This window comes from Alligator mississippiensis, chromosome 3 (assembly GCF_030867095.1).
Source record: "Alligator mississippiensis isolate rAllMis1 chromosome 3, rAllMis1, whole genome shotgun sequence".
NCBI lineage: Eukaryota > Metazoa > Chordata > Crocodylia > Alligatoridae > Alligator > Alligator mississippiensis.
The window spans coordinates 267,924,818-267,948,344 of record NC_081826.1 but is presented as its reverse complement, the minus strand read 5'-3'; the positions used below and the strand labels follow the sequence as shown (position 1 = coordinate 267,948,344).

Genomic DNA, 23,527 nt, shown 5'->3' with positions numbered 1-23,527 from the left:
TGAGGTAGATGTCATCTACTTGGATTTTAAAAAGGCCTTTGAGGCAGTGTCACATCCCATTCTTATAAACAAATTAGGCGATTGTGGCATACATTACTACATGGTCAGGTGGGTGGAAAATTGGCTTATGGGGCACACACACAGGGTGGTGGTGGATGGGTCATTTTTAGGCTGGGAGGTGACGTTTTAAGCAGTACAGCAGCAGAAAGGGATCTCGGAGTCATAGGTGACTCCAAAATGAACATGAGTCATCAATGTGATGAAGCAATAAGTAAAGCCAACTGCACTCTTTCATGCAGTAGAAGGTGCATCACGAGCAGGTCTAGGGAGGTGATACTTCCCCTCTATGCAGCATTGGTTAAGACCGCAGCTGGAGTACTGCATTCAGTTCTGGGCACTGCACTTCAAGAGCGGTGTGGATAACCTTGAGAAGGTTCAGAGGAGGGCTACTCATATGGTTATGGGCCTATAGGTTAGATCCTACGAGGAGAGATTGAAGGACCTGAATCTCTTCAGCCTCTGTAAAAGAAGGCTGAGAGAGGATCTTGTAGCCATCTACAAATTCATCAGGGGGAGCAGCAAGAAATAGGGGATATTCTGTTTACCAGGGCACCCCTTGTGGTTACTAGGAACAACGGCCATAAACTGACAGAGAGCAGATTTCGATTAGATATTAGGGAAAACTTATTTATGGTGAGGGATACCAAAATCTGGAATATGCTTCCAAGGGAGGTGGTGCTTTCCCCTACTTTGGAGGTCTTTAAGAGGAGACTAGACAAGCACCTAGCTGGGGTCATCTGACCCCAGAGCTCTTTCCTGCCCAGGCCAGGGGGGTTGGACTTAATGATCTACTAAGGTCTCTTCCAACCCTAAAAATCTATGAAGTCTATGAACTACCTCAAAGCATTATCAGCAATAACACTGTGATAATGCTTAATATAAGGATATAGGTATTTCCAGTTTCTTTCTTACATTATGGCAATAGGAGAGGCAAAGATTTGGCACTTCCTTCCTCTGGAACAATTACGTATCTCCTTTGAGGAATGTTGCTGGATACCAGCAAGGACTTCTTGCTGTCTCTTGACATTCTGCAGTGGTTATTTAAAGCAGAAGCAGCACTTGATATGTGATCTTGATGATGCTTTGCTAATTGAAATGTATGATAGTCTAGTTTAAGGATGATGGTGAGGTGGCTGGTGGTGAAAGCAGTAGAACTGCTAGCTCCTGCTGCTTTGAGGCAGCTTTGTGCTATAATGGCACACAGTAATTTGACTGGGTTCAAGAATTCAACCCCATACCTCCACAATTTAGAGGGATTTTGTAGATGTTTGTTAAGCACATTAAAATCCTTATGTCAAGGCAGTCAGAAGAATTGTTGCTTACATAAAAGACAACAGAAAAGGCCCAGAGAGTGAATCAGGTTCAGTGTAATGAAACTTGAGCCTGTCCACAAGTAATTCCTATGAACAAATTATAGCTCTGAGCATTTCTGAGGCTTTAATAGATGCTTCTTGAAGAGGCAGATGGAATGTATTTCCTGGCAGTTTGAATTTTTCTACAATCAACAAATATGCCTTTTGAAAGAATGCTATATCTAAATGCTGCTACAGGAGTATTTGCAATACCTAAATAATTATTCACATGAAACAGTGAATGTTAATGTCATTGACACTTTAGATTGTACTCTTATAATTTAGTGAATTTGCATGTTTACTGTTATGTTTTTATAGGGCATTTTGTATTTTAGAAAAATTGCTAGGATATCGAAATGATTATTTTTCTAGCTTTAACAATACATTGTTATGTCGGACTCTTAACATATTTTTAGTTTTAGTCTCTATTTTAAGCTGCCAGTAGCACCAAAACAACAGAGGATGCTTCAGAATTTCCTTTACAACACCCTGTCATTTCTTGCCACAGTGTCTGCAATTGAATCAATATTTTCTTCATCTTCATTTCCTCTCTAGTTAGTTTGTAAACTCAGCTCTAATTAGTATTAGGCCAGAAACTTCAAATTGAGCTGTTTTTACAAAACCAAAGGAAAAAAAAATCCATGTAAGCATGTCTTACTGAATTTGCTCTCCATTACAGTTCAAATATTCTCAAAATAGAGACAGTCAAAATGCCCAAGGCTGAATCAATTCAATCTTTGCAGATTAGTCTAAACTGTATAGATTGAACAGATAAGCAAGCGAACAGACTTTTGATTCCAGAAATACAGTCTCATGCTTGCAGTGACCCAGGCCAGAAGCCAGGGGGTGCTAGAGCATGCCTCCCTACTCTGCTGGAGCAGATAGTTTGGGCCATGGCTAGTCCACCCACACAGCAAAGTGGGGTTTGCAGGGGAGGTGCAAAGCATCCTGGGATGTTGGGGGACTGAATTAACTTGAATCAGGAGGGGATCTGGCACAGAAGTTCAATAAACTGATTTAGCCTAAATCAGTTAGGTCTGATACTACACTCATTCAGTTTTATCTTAAGTTGGTTTTCGTTTTCAAAGCATTTTATGTGCACTGAACTGTTGTGTTACAGACTGGAACCAGTTTCTGATCACTTATACTAGTTTATCTGTAATTTCTGTCTCTAGCCATTAAGTCCAAACTCATCTCCCTCTTGGTTTCTGTCTCATTAACACAGAAATGAACAATAAGATAATGGTTGTCATCTCAAAATTTCTTGCTACTCCTAAGATTCCTTCCTCTAGACTTCTTAGCTCAAACTTTTAATCTTCTGTTTAGAGAAGCCACTCCCAGTTCCCTTACACTGAGCTATGGTGACAGGTCTTCTCTGGCAGTGAATCAACAAAACACACAAGCCTTTCCCTGCAAGAGTGTACCTACTATTATGGTGTGAATGTTGCCTATTACCCCTGGTCTTTAATTGCAAAGAAGTGTACGTTTCAGTTTTCTTTCCTCAAAAGTGGACATGGCAATGTACATTGACTAAGAGCTACACTAAGGCCTGGGAGTGTAATTGGGATCAGAGCCTTAGTTCTTTGGAGTTAAATTTATCAGCCCTCCTGGACTACATTGTGAACAGAAGCAGGCAACATTTTAGGTAATATTGATGGCAGAGATCTGATTAAAGACAGAGCCTCTTAGTTAAAGGGGTCATTTGTGTATGTACTGCATAATGTTTTTGATAACTTAATTACACAGGAAAATTAATTGTAGGAAAAAAGAGAAGCTCTTCCCAACCAGTTTTCTAGACTACAATTCAAATTGTTTCCTGACACAAATTTTCCTTCTGATATTGTATTGCTGAATAATGATATAGCTCACAAAAGTATTTAAAAAGTATTTGACATAGAAGTCCAACCCCTGATCCTCTGTGGGCTCAGAGCAGTTCACATTAATTCCACATTACAATTTAAAATCCATTGTAATTCCACACTTATGACCTTCTCTCCCTGGGACACCATCATCATTCCTAGCTTTAAAACTGAGCTACCATGGAAACGGAATCAGCTCTCACCATGAAAAGGTTAGCCTGTCACACAGTTGTGATTATAGGCTGGTTAGAGTTAGAAAGCTGACATTAAATCTATCTCCAAGAATACAGAAACTCCCACTCCATTACTGGTAAACTGAAATCAAACCACAGGCTTTCTTTCAGTTAGCCTCTTACATGGCACATTTAAAATAATTTATAAATTAAACAAGATAAGTTTACTTTCAAATCAGCTAGTACTAGGAGTGGATTGCATAGAATTTTGGTAGTTAGATACTGAGTCTTTGACTTGCAGGTCACTCGCTTCAAGACAGCCAGGCTAAGTAAGAAAAAGCCATTACCAACTATGGGATGGTCAGCATATAAAATATTTTCAGGGTTTCACTGTAGTGTTTGGTAGATCTCTACATGACGCAAAGTATGCAAACCACCGCTGCAATTGTACATCTCAGCAAAACAGGCAGGTTATGACTAATTTCTAACTCATAGGGACAGATTTTGGATTAAGTATATGGCACATTGGCAGGGCAGAGGGGTAAGACTTGCATTACTTTTTCCCATGTGCTAGCTATTTTGCAGGTAAACTGAGGACTTCAAAAAACCCAACAAATTATACACTAAAAATCAAACACTGACAATAACATATTTTAATTTTATTTAAAAAAATATGTTTGTTCTGATTTGTGTGTGTTTGTGTAGTGCAGGGGTAGGCAACGTTTTTTGGACAGAGTGCCAAAAACACCCACAATGCCTGCCTTGGAAGGTGCTGGAGTGCTGGCATGCCAGAAAAACAAAATGAGGGCAGGGGATACATGGCGGGATGCCCTGCTTGTGCCCCTTGCCCCTCACCCAAAGCCCCTGCCCCCCAGCCCTGCTGCCCTGTGCTCCCCACCCAAAGCCTCTGCTCCCCAGCCCTTCTGCCCCTGCCCCCCAGCCCAGTTTTCCGCTGGCTTCTTTGGTTGCTCTCCCGCCCCACCCCACCCCCAATGCAAAGAAGCCAGCAGTGGTGGTGGGGAGGGGGTGGTGAGTGGTTGAAGAAGCTGGAAGTGGTGGCATTGGCAGTGGGGGGTGGGGATGGTGAGAGGCCAGACGCAGGGGGCCCTGTAGCTAAGGGCTGCAGATTTTATAGTTTCATAGTTGGTAGGGTCAGAAGGGACCTGAGCAGATCATCAAGTCCAACCCCCTGCCATGGCAGGAAAGAATGCTGGGGTCAAACAACCCTGGCAAAGTGTTTATCTAGCTTCCTTTTAAAGACTCCGAGGGTAGGAGTGAGCACCACTTCCCTTGGAAGTTGGTTCCAGGTCCTAGCTGCCTTGACTGAAGTAGTGCCTCCTGATATCTAGCCTGAACCTACTCTCCATCAACTTATGGCCGTTATTCCTTGTTACTTCCAGTAGTACTCGGAGGAACAGGGACTCTCCCATTGCCTGCTGGTCTCCCTTGGCCAGTTTATAGATGGCCACCAGGTCCCTTCTCAGCCTTCTCTTGTGGAGGCAGAACAGGTTCAGGTCTCGTAGCCTCTCCTTGTAGGGCCTGCCCTGCTGCCCCCTGATCATGCAAGTGGCCCTCCTCTGGACCCTCTCCATGTTGTCCGCATCCCTCCTGAAGTGCGGTGCCCAGAACTGGATGCAGTACTCTAACTGGGGCCTGACCAAGGTCGCATAGAGGGGGAGGATCACCTCCTTGGACCTGCTTGTGATGCAGCTGTGGATGCAAGACAAGGCGCGGTTAGCCTTCTTGACTGCATCCCCACATTGGTGGCCCATGTTCATCTTGGAGACTATAATGACTCTTCTGCCTCTGTGCTGACGAGAAGGGAGTTCCCCAGCGTGTAGGTATGCTGCTGGTTCTTTCTCCCTAGGTGCAGTACCTTGCACTTGTCAGTATTGAATCCCATCTTATTCTCATCTGCCCACCCCTATAACCTGTCCAGATCCAATTGCAGCCTGTCCTTCCCTTCTAGCGTGCCCACTTCTCCCCACATCTTCATGTCATCTGCGAATTTGAAAAAGGTGCTTGTCACCCCCTCGTCCAAGTCGCTGATGAAGATGTTGAAGAGTGTGGGCCTGAGGACGAGTCCTGGGGGACCCCACTGCCCACATCACTCCAGGTCAAAAAGGACCCATCCACCACCACTCTCTGGGTGCAGCCCACCAGCCAATTGGCCACCTATCTGACTGCGGAGACATCAACACCACAATCTCTTAATTTTTTAATGAGAATGGGTTGAGAGACAGTGTCGAAGGCTTTTCTAAAGTCCAGAAAGACTACGTCCACCGCGATGCCTGCGTCCAAGGATTTAGCGACCTGATCATAGAAGGCCACCAGGTTGGTCTGACAGGACCTGCCTCTAATTAACCCATATTGGTTGCCCCTAAGCATATACTCCCCTGCTTGCCCCTCGCAGATGTGCACCTGGATAATTTTCTCAAAGAGCTTCCCCAGAACCAAGGTAAGAATGACAGGCCTATAATTTCCTGGGTCCTCCTTCCTCCCTTTTTTGAAAATGGGGACCACATTGGCCCTTTTCCAGTCCTCTGGCACATCGCCAGAGCACCACGAGTGCTCGTAAAGCTGTGCCAGGGGTTCTGCAATGACCTCTGCTAATTCCCTCAGCACTCTGGGGTGGAGATCATCAGGACCTGCTGATCTGAACACGTCCAGTCCCACCAGAAGTTCCCTGACTAGATCCTCTCTGACCCCGGGTCTGGCTGTGCCTCCCCTGGAACCATCGGGGATCCTGGTGGGGGAGATGACCTGGTCCCTGCTCAGAAAAATGGAGGCAAAGAAATTGTTAAATAGGTTAGCTTTGTTATCTGGTGAGACTACCAGATTTCCAAGCATGTCTTGCAGAGGCCCCACGTTACCTGGAACTTTCTTTTTACCCTCTATGTATTTAAAAAAGGACTTCTTGTTATCCTTGATCCGGGTTGCTAGGCCCAGTTCCATCTCTGCCTTGGCCTTCCTAACAGCCCCCCTACAATCCCAAGCAATGGAGGTATAGTCCTCCCTGGTGATGGACCCTCCCTTCCATTGGGTGTACACCTCCTTCTTAGCTTTGAGATGTTCCTGGATGCTTTTGGTGAGCCATAGGGGCTTTTGAGCACTCTTGCCCCCTTTGATCCATGTTGGGATTGCCACCCTTTGGGCTTGGAGGATCATCTCCTTCAGGAACGACCACTCTTCTTTAACTCCCAACTCCCCACCCCTCCAGGACCTCAGTGCCTCCCCGACTAGTCTCTTTAGCTCAATGAAATCCACCTTCCTGAAGTCCAGGGCTGCTGTCTTGCTAGATAGGTCAGGCCAGCCCTGGCCCCATGCCTGTTCCAGACTCACCCATCCAGGCTCAGCAGCAGAGATGTGGGACTGAAGCTGTTGCACAGTGCAGGGGAGAAGGCACACTCCCCTTCCCCTCCCTCCACTGCCTGGCCATTCCTGCTGCTGCTGCCTGGAGCCTGCACTGCACCAGGATGCCCTGCATCAGACTGCCCAGCAGGGCAGCAGTGACAGCACAGAGCAGACACAGGGCAGCCCAGCACAGGCTCTGGGCAGCTGCAGCAGGAACAGCCTGGCAGTGGCAAGCGGAAGTGGCCACTTTCCCCCTGGCATTGAGCAACAGCTTCTTTCTCTTGCCACTGCTGTTGAGTCTGGACAGGTGAGTCTGGAGCAGGCATAAGGTGTGCAAGGGGAAGGAGCCTAGAAAGGCAGTGCAGCTGTGGGGCCGCCCCAGCCCTGCTGCATGAACAGCGGCAGCAGGTTGTGCCATGACTGAATTGTGGCTAGGTCAGGCAGGACCCAGGGACCTGCTGCAGGCTGGACAAAGACCCACTGTGGGCTGGATCTGGCTTTGGGCTGTATTTTGCCCACCCTGTGCTATGGAGTGCCTTTCACTATTATACGCATAATCTCAACAGATTAATATAAACATAATTCCAACAGAGATTATGAATTCTTATCCCATTACCTGGACTAGCTTTTATAACACTTAAGTCCCTCAATGGGTTAATTTTCCTTGTTTATCACTATAGACCTATTGACCTATTCAACCCAACTTTGCCTTACAGTAGTGCCCCTTCCCCTATCCTTTGTATTTAAATTCTCATTTGTTCAGAAATTCTGCTTTCTGAAAATCTATTCATAATTTCTCACAGAGTAGGTTGTCATCTATGAAAGTTTATGCTTCTCTGAACCAGTTAGTCTCTAAGGTGTTACACTGCCCTGCCTTTTATTATAAAAAACTGAAGTATGATGAGGGGAATGAACTGATTGAATTTGGGAGAATGCCTGATTGGGATAACCTGGATTCAGGGAATTTGAGCCATCAGAACCCACCAGAGATGTTACAAGTTGCATGAAATTTTCATATGTAAATCTTATGTAAAAACGTCAGTCTTTTACAGTTCAGGCAAGTCAACTGCACAGACATGGAATAGTCCATCCAGGCAAGGAATGCAAAGTCTCTAGACCTACAGCTTATGTGCTGGATCCAGCCTGCAGAGAGGTCTGATCCATCCTGCAGATGTCTGATTGGGTATGGGGGATCAGTATCAGAAAGCTGTGCCTCACTGCCTATCTGCTTTGCAGCTCTCCCCTCTACTGCTAAACATACTGTTCTGCCACATCTGAGTTTGCTGGGAATCTGGCATCTGTCTTCTCAGAGTTGGGGAGGAATGGAGACTTCTGCCATGCCAACCCTTGCTCTAGTCCTTGAGCTTGTAGGCACTCACCCCCCAGAGATCAGTAACTGCAGGTGACTGGTAAACCCAGCTTCCCACAGAAGAATAAAAAGAAGCAAACAAAGTCAGTCATCTGACCCCTGCTCTCCTCCCCCAATCACCATAATAATCTCCCTCTGACTCCAGAAGAGAATCACTCTCTCTTTCTCATTTTACTTCACTCCAAAACATTTACTCCACTATGGCTATGTGACAGAACTCCTGCCCAGCCTCCTCACCTTTGGGGTTGTCCATTCCCCTCTTACTCTCACGTTTCTATCAATCCAGCTGCTAGGCAGCCAACTCGCTGCCACTGCCTACATGACGGGCTTCAGGTAAGAGGGCACAAATGTAATCTCTCTATTGTTCTGAGCTCTGACCTCATGGCATAGGAGCAGGGGCTTAAGCCCATGTCACTCCATTAGCGTGGTGTCACTCCAAACACTGTGGTGTTTTTCAAAGTGATTGGCCGGCATCAAATAATACCTGTCTCTGACTGGGTTTAGGTGGTGAGGTCAGTAGGGCTATTTAAAAGGGTCCCTCCAGGAAGAAGAAGGAGGACAGTTTTAAAATGCACACACAGCAGCATGAATCTCCACAGCTCTTTCATCCTCTGAATGTGGAAGTGAGTAACTTATCAGAACTTTGGAGGGGATCTGGCACAGAAATTCAATAAACCTATTTAACCTAAATAAGTTAAGTCTGATACTACATCCATCCAGGTCTATCTTAAGCTGGCTTTCGGCTATTTTGACAGAGGTTTATGTGCACTGAACTTCTGTTTTGTTACAGATTTGAACTGGTTTCTGATCACTTATACTGGCTTATATGTAATTTCTGTGCCTAGCCTAAAATGCCAAGACAGGTTCAATTTGCTTAATCAAAGCCAAGTCCTATACTGTTTTATCTTGGGTATTACCTGTCCCTGCTAAAAGGAAGGTGTCACTCCTCAACAACAGCCTGTGTATGTGGCACAGCACTAGAAGACTGTAGTCTTTTTATAAAGAGCAGTGCCCCAGAAAGATCTGCAAACACCATTGGAGGCCAACAAAGGATGTATAGGGACAAGGTGCTTCAATAGTTAAGAATTTGCATTTATGCCAGTATGGGAATAATACTGTAGCTGTAATGGCCCAGGAAATATGTGAGAGGTCAGGATCGTTTTGGGTGATCCCTTTTATTGGAGTGACTGCATCGTTTGGAGAGATTTTAGACAAGTTTTTGGGCAAAAGGTACTCTTCTGAGGTAGGTTGTTTAAATTCTCCCCAAACTATAGCTATAGTTCATAAAAGTTACCACTCAAAAAACCAAAACAACAACAAACAAAAAAGAACCCTTGACTCTCACAGATCTGTGGTTAGCTTTAATACATTTTCCAGTGCATCTTTAATGTTTGGGAAGGGTAAATATGAAAAGCCAACTATAAGCAGGTCCTTTATCTTGCTGCCTTTTGCAAGCCCATTAGCTCTGCTACTAGTTCCTAAGGCAGTTCAATTCCCATCAGACAAACTTCAGTCTCTAGTACCACAAGAAGAACAAACCAAAATCCTCCATCCTCTCTAGACAGATGAGCCACTTTCCACTCTGGGTCTTCCCCAGCACAGGAGCCTGACTTCTCCTTGCAAGCTGTTCCCTCACAACTTGTCCCCTTCAGTTCTCTCCTCTGGTGTTTTATAGCTCCTAGTGGTGAATTCCTTCATTAGTGGGGTGACCATGTGTCCTGGTTTAGCTGGGACAGTCCTGGATTTCAGAGGCTGGTCCTGGCTGGCTGGTGAGAATTAAAATAAGGATCCTAGAAATGCAGGGGTGCAGGGCTCAGTCCAGTGGGGAAGTGGTGTGGTGCAGAACAGCACAGCATGCCAGGCAGGTGAGCAGGCATACACTGGTGATGCCCACTTGCCTGGTGTGTGCCTCCCCATCCCCACCACTGCCTGCAGCAGCACTGCTGACTTAGGAGCTGGGGAAGGGCAGTGTCCTGGATTTCCCATTCTCTCATATGGTCACCTTATTCATTAGCAGAATGCCCCACCACTGGACAGTCCTTAGTAGGGCTGGCTGCCTCTTCTTAAGGGAACAAACCACCACCCTTACACCAACATATCTGTAACATTTTTAAAATATGTCATACTATCTTAAAAGCCTATAATTTCTTTCATGAGATTAATGCCAGCATTTTGGTCTTAAAGGAGGTAAATAAGATAAAAATGGTATAATCTCATGTATTGTTTTACAATGAATGTTATATATAGATACATTTTTTATTTTACTAAATGTGTATTGTTAAAATTGACATAAAATTATTGGAGTGAAGTGTATATGATTTTATCAACAATGTGATGTTTAACCATAATTATTATTGATGAATTTAAAAACAGGAAAGCTGATAATCCAGGTATAATATGTTCAATATTGTGAAAATTACTGGTATTTCCTTATGACTTGCTTTCTCCATCTGTTTCATTTTTCAGGTAAAGTAAAGCCCCTACACAGAAAATGTGCTGTGCACTTCTTTTGGCTTATCAAAAAGCCACTATATTATAATATGCTGCTAATTATCATAATAAAGATGGTGAGTCCTTGACAGGTAGTAAAGTGTGCCATGTCAGTCTCAACATGAACAATAAGACTAAGTACAGACAGTCAAAAAGCTTGAGGCTGAATTGATTCAGTCTTTGCAGGTTAGTCTAAACTGCACAGATTAAATTGAAACAGAAGTGACCAGACATTTACTTTTGATTCAGGAAATACATCCTTATGCCTGCAGTGTCTCAGGCCACAAGCTGGATGGCACTAGATCAGGGGTTTTCAACCAGGCCAGAAGCTGGAAGGCACTAGAGTAGGGATTTGGCCCCAGACCTCAGCTGGGGTTTGTCTGGGGGGGCAACCTGCTCCCCCCTGACTGGGCTGCATCCCCAGCTGGGCTTGCCCCCTGCGCTCCCTTGTCAGCCAGCCCTCACTGCTCTAGCTAGGGAGCAGAGGGGTGAGGCCAGCCCTGCAATCTGGAGCAGACAGCGCAGCCCAGCTCATGGCTGCAAAAGTCTGGGATGCTGGGGACCTCTGATTTAACTTGAACCAGGAAGAGATCTGGGACAGATGTTTCATAAATTGGTTTGACCCAAATCAGTTAAGTCTGATATTACATTCTACCAGGTTTATCTTAAACCAGTTTCAGCCATTTTGAAACTGGTTTATGTGTGCTGAGCTTCTGTTCTGTTACAGGTTTAAACCAGTTTCTGATCAGTTAAACCAGTTTTTATTGTAATTTCTGTCCCTAACCAAAAGCACAGCAACAAGGGCATTTATACACATACATTTGTTTGCTCCAATGTGCTGGAGATACGGTGCACTGGAGCAGACTCGATTAATCAATTAATTGAGTCTGCTCTACATGTGAGCTGATGTGCCCAGCACTGTATCACATGCATTTGTAAAATTGGCAAAATGCATGTCAGCGCTGAGAAAATGGCAGCAGTGTGTTTCTGAAATAAACACCTTCAATGTGTTTGAATTCAAAAGCGTGCCATGGCCATTTTCTCAGCGCTGATGCGCATTTCACCATTTATAAAAATGCATGTGATACAGGAGTGCATGCATATGTACAAGTGCCCCAAGTGTCCACCTCCGCCAGCCCTGTGATGGATAAAGTAATGGGACATGCTTGTCTTCTTGGCTGTATTGTGATAACCTGTTTCATGAATGTTAGCATTCTGTTTGACCTGGCAACAACTGTGCATTGACTTTCGAGGGCTGGCAGATGGTGTCTAAATACAGAATTTTGGAAATCACTTATTCTCAATTCTCTTGTTTACTATATTTGCTGACCATTTAAAAAGAATCCTACGCATATTAAGAAGAAAGACATGCCTGTTTCAGTCAGTAAAGACAAAGCTAATGGTTGAAGTGGGCCACTGAATTACATTTTTTTAATTTTGGACTTAATGGGCGTGTCTAAATGTGCATTTATGCTGGCTTAAATTTCCTGTGTAGTAAGTAGCCTACATGTGAAGGATGGCGTCTATATGTACAGGTGTTAAAGCACACTAAAGCTGCGTGTGGACTGACTTGGGACTAAAGTTAGTCCCAAGTCAATCCACACACACAGTGTTATTGCACAGTAAGGTGTTTACATGTGCATTACTGCTCAGTAACTAATTGGGTGTAAATTTGATACCGGCCTATGGAGGTATTGAATTAATGCTCAAGTTGGCATAAGTCACCATATTTACTGCACAGTACCGGCATGCATGTATAAATATGTACCCATACTTCCCAGTAATTTCAGTCACTGTGCAGTAAATACGCACGTGTAGATGTGCCCGCTTTGAAGGTAAATTATACTTAAAATCACAGGAATACAACATCTGGTTCTCAAATAGAGAAGCTTCAAACCCCACCCCCAATCAAGAAGTCTACTACTAAATATGATGATTGATTATATTTGATATATTTGATTAATCATCCCAATGCTCATGCAACTTCCTGGCTGAATCCCTTTCTCCTACCTTAGGCCTTTATTTGTTTGTCAGTTAAGACTGGAACGTCTCTGGGGCCAGGTATACTACGTGTTTATACTGCAGCTAATACAAAGGGTCCCTAGGCACTCCTATACAATAACATAGTTGTTCTATAGCTGTTTTAGATTTATATTCCACTCTATCAAATACAGGGTAAGGCAAAAAATAGTCCAAAAGTTTTTGTAACCAAAGCATTGTGCCTAAACTGGTAGTCTCCTGCAAAGACAGCCTCATGCTATTTAGAGAAAATCTAACATTGTTATAGGATTTGCTTTATGTTATGAAGACTGCAGGTGCCTAGTTCTTACTAATTAGTAATTACTATTACTAATTATTGCCTACTCTTCCACCTGATGCACAGATGGTCTGGAACATAATGCTTGGTCCACAGAGCACTGCTTGAGCTTCAGGAATCTGGTAGCTCACAGACTTTTAATGAGAGATATCCCTTACCATTCTTAGCAACTATGGTCTGCACATCAGCCACTTAGGCTGGGATACCCCTCAGTCTGTCTATGTTAGTGTTTAGGGGTGGCCCTCAGGGGTGCCCTTGACTAGCTCAAGCCAATTGAGCTACCCCTATCTAGGCTTTACCTTGTGGAATTGTGCTTCCTGTTCCTTCTAAGGCTTGGTGGGAGGACTCTTCATCTCTTTGTGCTTGGCTGTAGATGCAGGCCACAGAGACAGGAAGTGGTGTGTAGAAGTGCATGAATAGTCAGAAATAGGAAGCTGTGGGATTGCTGATGGTGCTCTTCTGTTCTCTAGTTCTTTTGTAGTGCCTGAATGTCTTGCAAACATGCTTCAGGGAAGAGGGGCTGGGGAGAGGCTCAACCTCAGGCCCTGAAAGTCAGGATAACTTCTGGGCTCAGGGGTCAAGCTTAGAGGTTTTCAATGTAGATAGTTGTTGGTATGGACTTGAGTGTGGCCCTAAGGTCCACCCTAAGTAGACAGAGCCCATTGGACTCTTGTTTGAGCTTGCATACATGTATACAGGGGCTGTGTCATGTTCTAGGGCAAGGGCGGGCAATTATTTTGGGCAGAGGGCAGCTTACTAAGTTTTGGCAAGCTGTCAAGGGCTGTTTGGGTAGTCCTGCCCCTTGACAGGTGCCCTGACCCCTGGTCACCATCTTGGGACTGGAAGTCCCACCCCTAACCTCTGACCTTTGCCACCAGAAGTCCCTCCCCTTGCCACTGGAAGTACTTCTTTGGGAAAGAGGGTTTGCTACCTTAGGGGGAAAAAAAAACAAATTACATACTGAAAATCAAACACCCATAATAATATATTTTATTTTAATTAAAAAAAAATGTCCTGATTTGTGAACATTTGTGGCGTATATGCAGAAGTGATTGCATATGGGGGTTTGTGGGGATGTGTGTGTATATGGATGTGGGTGTGGGAGCCATGTAGTGCAGTGTGGGTGGGCAGGAAAGTGGGGAAAGCGGCAGGGGGGAGTGGAAGTGAGCGGGAGTGTGGGGCCTGCACCAATGTCCCAGGGTCATCACTGGTGGGGCCCAGAGCAGGGTGGCAGGAGCACGGGGTTTGGGCTGGCAGGAGTCTGTGGAGCTGGGCTGGGCTGTACCAGCAGGGAAAGGGGGGAGCTGACCTGGCTCCATACAGCCCCTGCTGACTGGGACCCCATGCTTCTGCTGCCCTGCTCTGGGCCCTGTTGGTGCCGGCCCCAGGACACTGGCACAGGCCCACATTCCCACCTGGCTGCCACCCCAGTCCCATGGTACAGGTGGGGACCAGTGCACAGCCCCAACCCTGCACACCCCCATGGGGAATGAACTGGTGGTCAATGCAGGGGGAAAAGTGGCTGCTCCCCCACCCTATGGCTGGCACTTCCTGCTGCAGCTGCTTGCAGCCTGTGTGGGTTGTCCTGCCTCTCCACCACATCACTGCCACCCTGCAGGGCAGTAGTGGCAATGGAGAACAGGCATAGGCAACCCCGCGTGGGCTGCGAGTGGCTGCAGCATGGGGTGCTGGCCACAGGGAGGGCAAGTGGCCTCTTTTCCCCCATGCTGAGCACTAGTTAGTTCCCTGACACCACTGCTAACCTGGGCCCCGTGCCAGCTCTGGGCTCACCCTTCAGGGCTGAGCCATGACAGCAGCAGCTGAGCAGAAGCTGCTGCTTGGTGCAGAGGAAAGCGGTCCCTGCCCTGCTCACTACCACTGGGCAGTGTTTGCTGCAGCCACACTGCAGCCTAGCGTGGTGTGGGCTCCCAGTGGGCAGCCGCAGCAAACACTGCCCGACAGCGGTGAGCGGAGGAGCCGCTTTCCTCCACACCATGAAGCAGTTTCTGGGGAATTAACTGGTGCTCAGCATGGGGGGAAGCACACCCCCCCTCCCCCATGACCAGTGGCCTGTGCTGCAGCTGCTCATTGCCCATATGGGGCTGCCTGCTCTCCATTGCCACTGCTGCCCTGAAGGGCAGCAATGATGTGGTGGAGAGGCAGGACAGCCCCACGTGGGCTGTGAGCAGCTGCAGCAGGAAGTGCTGGACATGGGGGGGGCGCTGTTTCCCCATGCTGAGCACCAGCTCATTCCTTGCCACCACTGCTTAGTCTAGATGGGCGATTGCGGGGTGCACAGAGCCAGGGTTGTGCGGGGCTGGGGTGGGGGTGGGGGCACTGGGAGTGAGTGCTGGCACTGGCATGAACAGCCCCACAGTCCCGGGTCAGAAGTCCCTGCTAAACAAGGGCTTCCAGCTTGGGAGGTGGAGCCTGACAGGGCTTCCCCTGGGTCCTACTGCCCCTGGCTCTTGTCATCTTTGACAGCAGCTAGGGGCAGATAAATATTAATTTTCTGAATTTTTTAGGGGCCTGGTGGGCCAGATAGAATGGCCTGGTGGACTGGATATGGCCCTTGGGCCATATTTTGCCCACCCCTGTTCGAGGGGCACTTGTGGAAGCAGTGAAGAAAGGCAAATGTTTTACTGCAAGCGAGTTTACTTTGGCAGGGAGAGGAGGGCTGAAGGATCTACAATGATGGGATCATGTAGCTATTTTCTTCACCTCTTCTCCTCTGCATGCTCTTGGACTAGTTTAGCATCTGTTCATCTTGGAAAAATATCTCTCTTTCAGTCTGGAAGCAGTAGCCTGGCAAAGAGGGGCTATCCTGTGAACTATAAACAACCCACAAAAGGAATTCTGAAAGCTTTCCCTTTTCCTTTAACTTTATGTTTTATCGCATCTGTGCTAGAATGAAACTATGGATATTGTGGTTGGTTTTATGATGCTTCAGGCATGTCTAACAAGGGAGAATATTTAACAAGAATGCTCAGTTGGGAAGCTGCAATATGTCAACACAATGAAGCTATGAGGATTTTATTTCTCTACTATAAAACAAGGACATATTTAAAGGGAAACACTAAGATTTAAAATGGATCAATAAACTGACAGTGACAAAATTGGGTTTTGCTCAGTCACTGAACAGGTGGCCACTGACATGGGTGGATCTAGAATTTTGAAAAGGTGGGTGCAGATGGTGAGGTGCATCATTACATATAAAAAAACACATTTTTCTCCAGTTAAAAAGAAACTACAAGCTTTACTAATATTCTAGGGGCTGAGGGCTGTATTATTCAGTTTAAGATTGAAGCAAAAACAAACATAACTTAATTGGAATGAGTTTAAACAATCTGCAGGGCTGAGAGACAGGAGCTTCATTACCAGGAGCAACTGTCAGACAGCAGAACTGCATAACAAAGGAGATTTTGAGCAGTGAAACATCAAGACCAACAAAAAGAAGAGAGGGTTGTTAAAACCTGTGGAATTAAGAGTTTGGAAAGGATCAGGTAGATTATATCGAGCCATGAAGTCAATTGACTGCCTCAGCACTGCCTGACTAGAAATACTGCTACCACTGCCAGAAAGTTGGTTTTAAACTTTGGTTTTAAACTGCTCCCTTGAGGGGCCTAACTAACTAGGCACTAAGGCTGTGTGAAGCTTCAGGTGCTGATTCAATTTGGAGGAGATTCGGTCCAATTTGGTGGCCGAATTGCCAAATCTAAATTGAATCAGGAGACCAATAAAAAGGTCTGAATCAATTTGCAGAAAGATTCATCGACTCGGGCAGTCCCTGCTCGCTGCTGCAGGGAGCTGAAACCAGGCTCCATGCTAGTAAGTAGAGGTGGGGCTAGAGGAAGGGGAGGAGACCACGGGGGGGACCCCTGCCAGGCTCCATCTCCTGACCCCCGCCCACTTTCCTAGCCCCCAGCATCCCAGCTCTTTAAGAAAAAAGAAGAAAGCAAAAAGCCCCATAGTCACCAGCTGCTGCAGCAGCTGTTGGGGCTTCTAGGGGCTTGTGGCAGAGCCCTCCATGCAGCGCAGGGCAGTGGGGGGTAGCAGGGATTGCATGCCCTCCTGGCAGCAGCCGGTGAGTACGGGGCTTTAAAAAAAAAGTTCTGGGACACTGGGGATGGGTGGGACAGCCATTGACAGGGCTGGGAGAGCAGATGGGGGATGGGGCCTGTTTGATTCGGTGATTCGGCCAACTTGGTGGCAGCCGAATCTCCGAATTGGATTTGGCTGAATTGATTCAGGATAGTGATTCGAATCACTGAATCAAACCATTGTCCCCCGAATCGGCCGAATCTGTATACTAGCCACTTTGCACAGGCCTCTTAGGCACTACTTCTGTTTCTGCATGTGCCCAAAATTGTTTAGTTTCAGCAGCTTGGTGCCTAGCTTCCACCTATCTCTGATCAGGATCCAGAAACCAAGTCTCCCGTAGGGTATAATCCAGTATGCATTCTCTGAGCAGGCCTACTACATGCTGATAGGCTTGGGCAACTCCTCATAAAATGCTGTTATAGTCTCTTTCAAACTGAAAGATCACTTTTCCGGGAAATGGGAAGTGGGTTGAATGTCCTCAGCCTGTGAGGGTTAAATGCATATCTCCCACCTTCTCAGGAAGTGCCGTAACCACGAGGTGTTGTTTGGGGTTATCAGTGTCATCTTTGCTGTTGTCCTCATTGGGTGTTATTGATGTGCTGTCAATGTTGAAGTCTCGGGAACTGTGGTGCCAGCAAAAGTCGCAGCCAGGAGATCCCAACGCAATCTTGTCTTAAAGAATGAGCGCAGGCTCAGTTCGGTGGTAATGATTCAGCCAGGCTTATTGTCTACAAGCACAGCCCTAACATGTTTTGGCCTAACAAGTAAATCAGATGAGGAGCTAAGGCATTTGTACCTATGACAAGGTAGTCAGCATGACACCATGCAGGCTCCCACAGGCCACTGCAAAGTTTCCCTGCTTTCCAATTCGTCTTTTATACAATGATAAAAAATGATGTGTTGAATTCCACCTGTATCTTGAATGTCTAAACCTGTCCTGTACCAGGGGCTTGGTTCACGTTCTGATCTGTGTGTTCCTGTTCCAGCCTTATCATCCTAGTACTGGACTATTCCACCTTGTAACACCATTTCTCCTTCCCATCTCTTGGTAGGAACACACATCTGGCTTACATGCCAAGTTTTTTGTATGTGAGTTCATGCATTGGTCAGGTTTGCCAATGAGGCGAAGCCTTTGTGTGAGCAGCATATATTTCTTCAATGCCCCTGAGAGGCCTACACCAGGTTTAGATTAGGTGTTGATGGGTGCTCTCCTTCCCACCTTTGATTCTGGTCCACTGAGCAGAAAGGAATACAAGATACCTGAGACCACCGAGACAGCACACAACAGGGAGACTTACTCTGTAGCTTAATGGTAAGAGCACTTATCTGCAGTAGAGGAGACCAGAGACCTCTTCGCAGTCCATATCTCTATTTTATTGAATGATTGTTGAATAGAAAATATAGTAATAAACCTGGCAACAAGGACCAGAACTCAAAGAGATCCCTAATCACCATGTTAAAGACTCAAGTCTTTCATTTTGAAAGACTGTCTGTGGCATCAGGAATTTTGCAAATTCTTACAGAAAATCTTTGAAAACAGAGTGGGGAGTGTCTCCAATCACCCTATAGCTTGGTGGTTAGGGCATTCTCCTCAGGAAGGAGGCAGAAGATGTGAGTTTGAATTTTTTCATATTGGGGAGGGCTTAGAACTCCTGAGGAGTTCTTGTACCACCAGGATAGTACATAGAAGATGGGAAGAAATGGCATCACTACCATTGCTACTGTCAAGAGTAAGCCCTACTCAGATCTTTCACAGAACTTAATTATTTCACCTACCCTCAGGAAAGATTCTAACCTGTGACTCCCAAGTGGATGGTGGCGCTTACCTACAGTCCTGATTCAGGTGGCGCTGCTCTAGAGTAGTAAGTAAAAGTCTGCATGGGTATCTAGTCCATCATCTTGGTGTGATCTTGATATTTTAACTAGCTGAGCAAGGTCTGAAGGATTACATAGATACTCATCATGAACAGTAATAGGCAGTTCCCTACACTTGTGCAAGTTTCTTGGATCACCATTTTGAGTTGTCCATTTCTCCGGATGCAGTGTACATGGGCACCCAGGAATCAGGTGTTGCAGCACCTAGCTTGTAGGTGCTAAGTTACTCATATTGAATAACCTCAATAGGTTATTCAATTTAACCTCAGTCATTTTGCATACTCACTGAACAAAGAATATTAGTTTTGGGTTCAACTCTTGCTTAATTAGCTGGCACATCTTGCAAGTATATACTGGAAACTGAGGATATTGTTCATAAGTCATTAAAGAGGAATTTGGTGCAAGAGAAAAGTTTTAATCATGGATATTTCCTACTTTGTGAAAGGCATAAGAATATAATGGAACATGGAATATTAGTGAATTAAGCAATAAGGGAAGAAAAGCATGTATAGATCACTCAAGAAGTAAAAAATCAACCATTTTGTTTCAATATAGACAACCAAGTTCCATCTATATTCCCATAGCAACCTAGTCCTGGCAGCAGAAAAATTTTCTTTAGGGTTTATTTTGCTATATTGTGTTGGATACATAACATAGTCTACCCACGATTTCTTGAAGTAATGCAAATTACTTATCAGCATGTTTCCTTCACTACATCTCATAGTACCACAATTATTGTGTTTAATTATGAAAATAAGCTCAGTCAAGGATTTGATTTTGTACAATTTGAACAGCATATTTTAAGTAGTTGTATTTGTTAATGCTGTTTCTGTTGTCTACACAAATCTCATATTAGAGCTCAGAAAATAATCAAATGTTGTTTTTGCCATGATGAGATCAATATTTTAAAAGGCTGAAATATTTGTCCTTAAAACCAATGAAAAAAGATGGTCCTTTTTTCTGATCCATATGCAAGAAAAAAATCAATTAGATAAGTGCTCTTTCATAAAATGTAATGTATTCTTTCTGGCTCGTAATCTTATAGTTACAACAGGCATGCTTGGACCAATGGATCTTGAAATTAGTAGCAAGCGACTTACCTTTGTGCTGATCAAACACTGAAGAGGTGCTAAAATCCATTATGGTCTATCTCATTGTTTACAATTAGACAAGGCAAATACCATCTCCGTGGTTTCCAGGGAAAAATCTCATATATTACAGTAAACAATATATGCAACGATTGCTGTCGGCAGTCTTCTCGTCTGAGAATTAAACTTGCTTTACGGCTGCAGGTTGTTGTCAAGGAAAATACATTGTCACTTGCATAAAGGGAATGGTATATTTTGTTTGCTAAGGACCCATTTAAAAAGATGTCCCTGGAAATGACCTAACTGAGCTTTAAGGTCTTGCAAAACCAATAGTATAAGAGGGTCAAATTGTTTTTGATCAGGTCTGAGAAAGCCACTGCAGTTCACCCAGCATCAGCATTAAGAATGCTGCCCTTACACAAACAGAAATCTCAATGGGAGAATGAGGATTCACAAAGGCAAACAGAGCATGTGCAAAACTGCTAACGTAGTTTGGATACTGATGTAGTCATACAAGCCAAACTGCAAACGCTCAGCTGACAGACAATGCTGCTTAATTGACTGTTGTTTTATAAATATTGAATAAGCATACATCCTGAGGTTTATTAATTTAAGGAGTTCTACACTAATCATCCACACACCTACTTAACTGTTGCAGTGAGCTATGAGTAGCATGCAGAATAAAATAAAAGAGGATGGTATTTATTGCTACATTTAATGTATATAGTTTAAAAGGTCAATGAGGAGACAATTCTCATTAAATAGGACAACTAGCACTGAAAACCTTTTAAATGTTGATGGGTTTGGTGTGGAATTGTTAATACACAGATTTTAGGCGTAACCGCCAAGCCTCTGTGTCAACGTCACAGCCACAGGAGTCCCAAGATCTCACAGCTTTTTTTCAGGAACCTGGTCTCCTCCAGTATTTAGGAGTGTGCAGTGCATGAGACATGGACAGTAACAAGTTTTGCTTTATTTTGCACCCAGTATTGCTGTTACCACAGTGGAAGAAATTCAGGTAAGTGGCTGGCTTAAAATTACTTGGGCATAACAAGAGTGTATCTGGGCAACAGGAACAGCAGTTTTCAACATGTGGGCTGCAGACCCCTAGGGGTCTGCAAACTATGTCTAAGAGGTCTATGAAAGATGACTGTGATCAATTAAAGATATGTGAATACCCACACTTACAATTCAAAAGGGTCCACACCTCTCTTTGAAATTTTTTAGGGATCCACCAATGAAAAAATGTTGAAAATCACTGAACTAGATGGAAGGGTTAGGCAGCAATGGTTTCAGTGAACATTAAGGCTAACAATAAGTTTCCTGAGCACCCTCCTATTAGTGCATTGAATGAGGCAAGTGATCCACAGGCAAAATAGTATATACTAAAAAATTTACTATTGGCACAGGGAATGGGGGACCTGTTAGAAAGCTGCGGTGTAGGTAGGTAGATAGGTAAAAGTCAGCTACAATCTTGAGGTGGCCTCTCCCCTGTGGAAAGGTTTCTGACTAGAAGGTCTTGTCCCTCTGCTCAGGGCCAGATCAATTGCTATATTTGGACAACGACCTGCACATTACAACGAGGGACATGCTCAGCTGGGATGGGCTTCACCTGTCCCCCAAAGGTAAGCATGTGTTTTCTTCTAGGTTGGCAGATCTCCTCTGGTGGGCTTTAAACTAGGCTCATCGGGGGGAGGGGAAGATGCGGGTGAGGGAAGCTGTGGACCACCAAACCATGAGGCACCCACAAGGACAGCCCAGCCTGAAGAAAGAGAGCATTGGGAACCTGAAAGCCATGGGGAGGCCAGCACTACGGCACAGGTAAGAAACGAGAAGGTAAGAATCAAAGGGCCCCTTGGGACTCGGAGCAGGGGGGCAGCAAAGGCACCAGTCGCAGGGCTCAAGTGCCTATATACTAATGCTAGGAACATGGGAAACAAGCAGGATGAACTAGCGCTCCTGCTTGCACTAAACACCTATGACTTAGTGGGGCTAACGGAAACCTGGTGGGATTCATCCCACAACTGGGCGGTACATATTGAGGGCTATAGATTGTACAGAAAAGACAGGGTGGGGAAGAAAGGGGCAGGGGTTGCGCTCTATGTCAGTGAGCAATATACATCAACCCTCATCAAGACGGAATCCAAGGATGAGGAAGTAGAAGGATTGTGGGTTAGGCTACGTGGGGGGCAAGGAGAAAGGGATTTGGTGGTAGGGGTCTGCTACAGACCCCCACATCAAGGGGAAGAAAGAGATTCGGGGCTCCTGAGGCAACTCTCGGAGACCATAAAAGCTAAAGAGGTGGTAGTCACGGGGGACCTAAACTACCCGGACATCTGCTGGGAGATGCAGACAGCAAAGTCCCACCGCTCACGCAGGTTTCTAACCTGTGTACAGGACCTCCACCTGACACAGGAGGTACACGGTCCCACTAGGGGGAATGCCATACTGGTTCTGGTATTGGCAACGGGGGATGACATGGTAGGGGACCTACAGATCGGTAGCCATCTGGGGGACAGTGATCACCTAATAATACAATTCACCATAAGACGTTGACTGGGTAAGGTAACTAGTAGGGTGAAAGTGCTAGACTTTAGGAAAGCTGATCTCAATGAACTCAGGCGATTAGTCAAGGACGCACTGCAGAGTAGGAGTTTTGAAGTGATGGGAGCCCAAGAAGGGTGGCTGTGCCTTAAGGAAACAATCCTTCGGGCACAAAGCAAGACGATCCCCAAGCGAAGCAAAAGAGGGAAAGGGGCCAGGAGGCTTCCCTGGCTGACCAGAGAAATCCAGGGCAGCCTAAGGGACAAAAGGGGAGCACATAAAAAGTGGAAACAGGGAGAGATCAACAAAGACGAATATACATCCTCTGCTCATGCTTGTAGGGAGGCAAAGCTACCATGGAGCTGAGGATGGCACCCCAAGTAAAAGACAACAAGAAATTGTTTTTTAGATATATAGGGAGTAAAAGGAAGGCCCAGGGAGGAATAGGACCCCTGCTAAATGGGCAGAAACAATTGGTGACGGACAGGGGGGACAAGGCTGAACTCCTCAACGAGTTCTTTGCCTCAGTGTTCCTAAGTGAGGGGCAAGACAAGTCTCTCACTGGGGTTGTAGAGAGGCAGCAGCAAGGCACCAGACTGCTATGCACAGACCCTGAGATGGTGCAGAGTCACTTGGAAGAACTGGATGCCTTTAAGTCGGCAGGCCCGGATGAGCTCCATCTGAGGGTGCTGAAGGCACTGGCCGACATCATTGCAGAGTCACTGGCGGGAATATTTGAAAGCTCGTGGCGCACGGGCCAAGTCCCGGAGGACTGGAAAAGGGCCAACATGGTCCCCATTTTCAAAAAGGGGAGGAAGGAGGACCCGGGCAACTATAGGCCAGTCAGTCTCACCTCCATCCTTGGCAAAGTCTTTGAAAAAATTATCAAGGCTCACATTTGTGAGAGCCCGGCAGGACAAATTGTGCTGAGGGGAAACCAGCACA

General features: G+C 45.6%; 1 protein-coding gene across 1 annotated transcript in view; it reads right to left on the bottom strand.

Annotated features, from left to right (window-relative positions):
• The window catches only part of ANKRD55 (ankyrin repeat domain 55), a 91,693-nt gene extending 71,603 nt beyond the window's left edge, over positions 1-20,090 (bottom strand). The window contains exon 1 of the mRNA XM_006274481.4: positions 20,051-20,090. Within this exon, the coding sequence (XP_006274543.2) occupies positions 20,051-20,090 (40 nt within the window). The remainder of the gene's footprint in view (positions 1-20,050) is intronic.
• Positions 20,091-23,527: the final 3,437 nt, after the last annotated feature.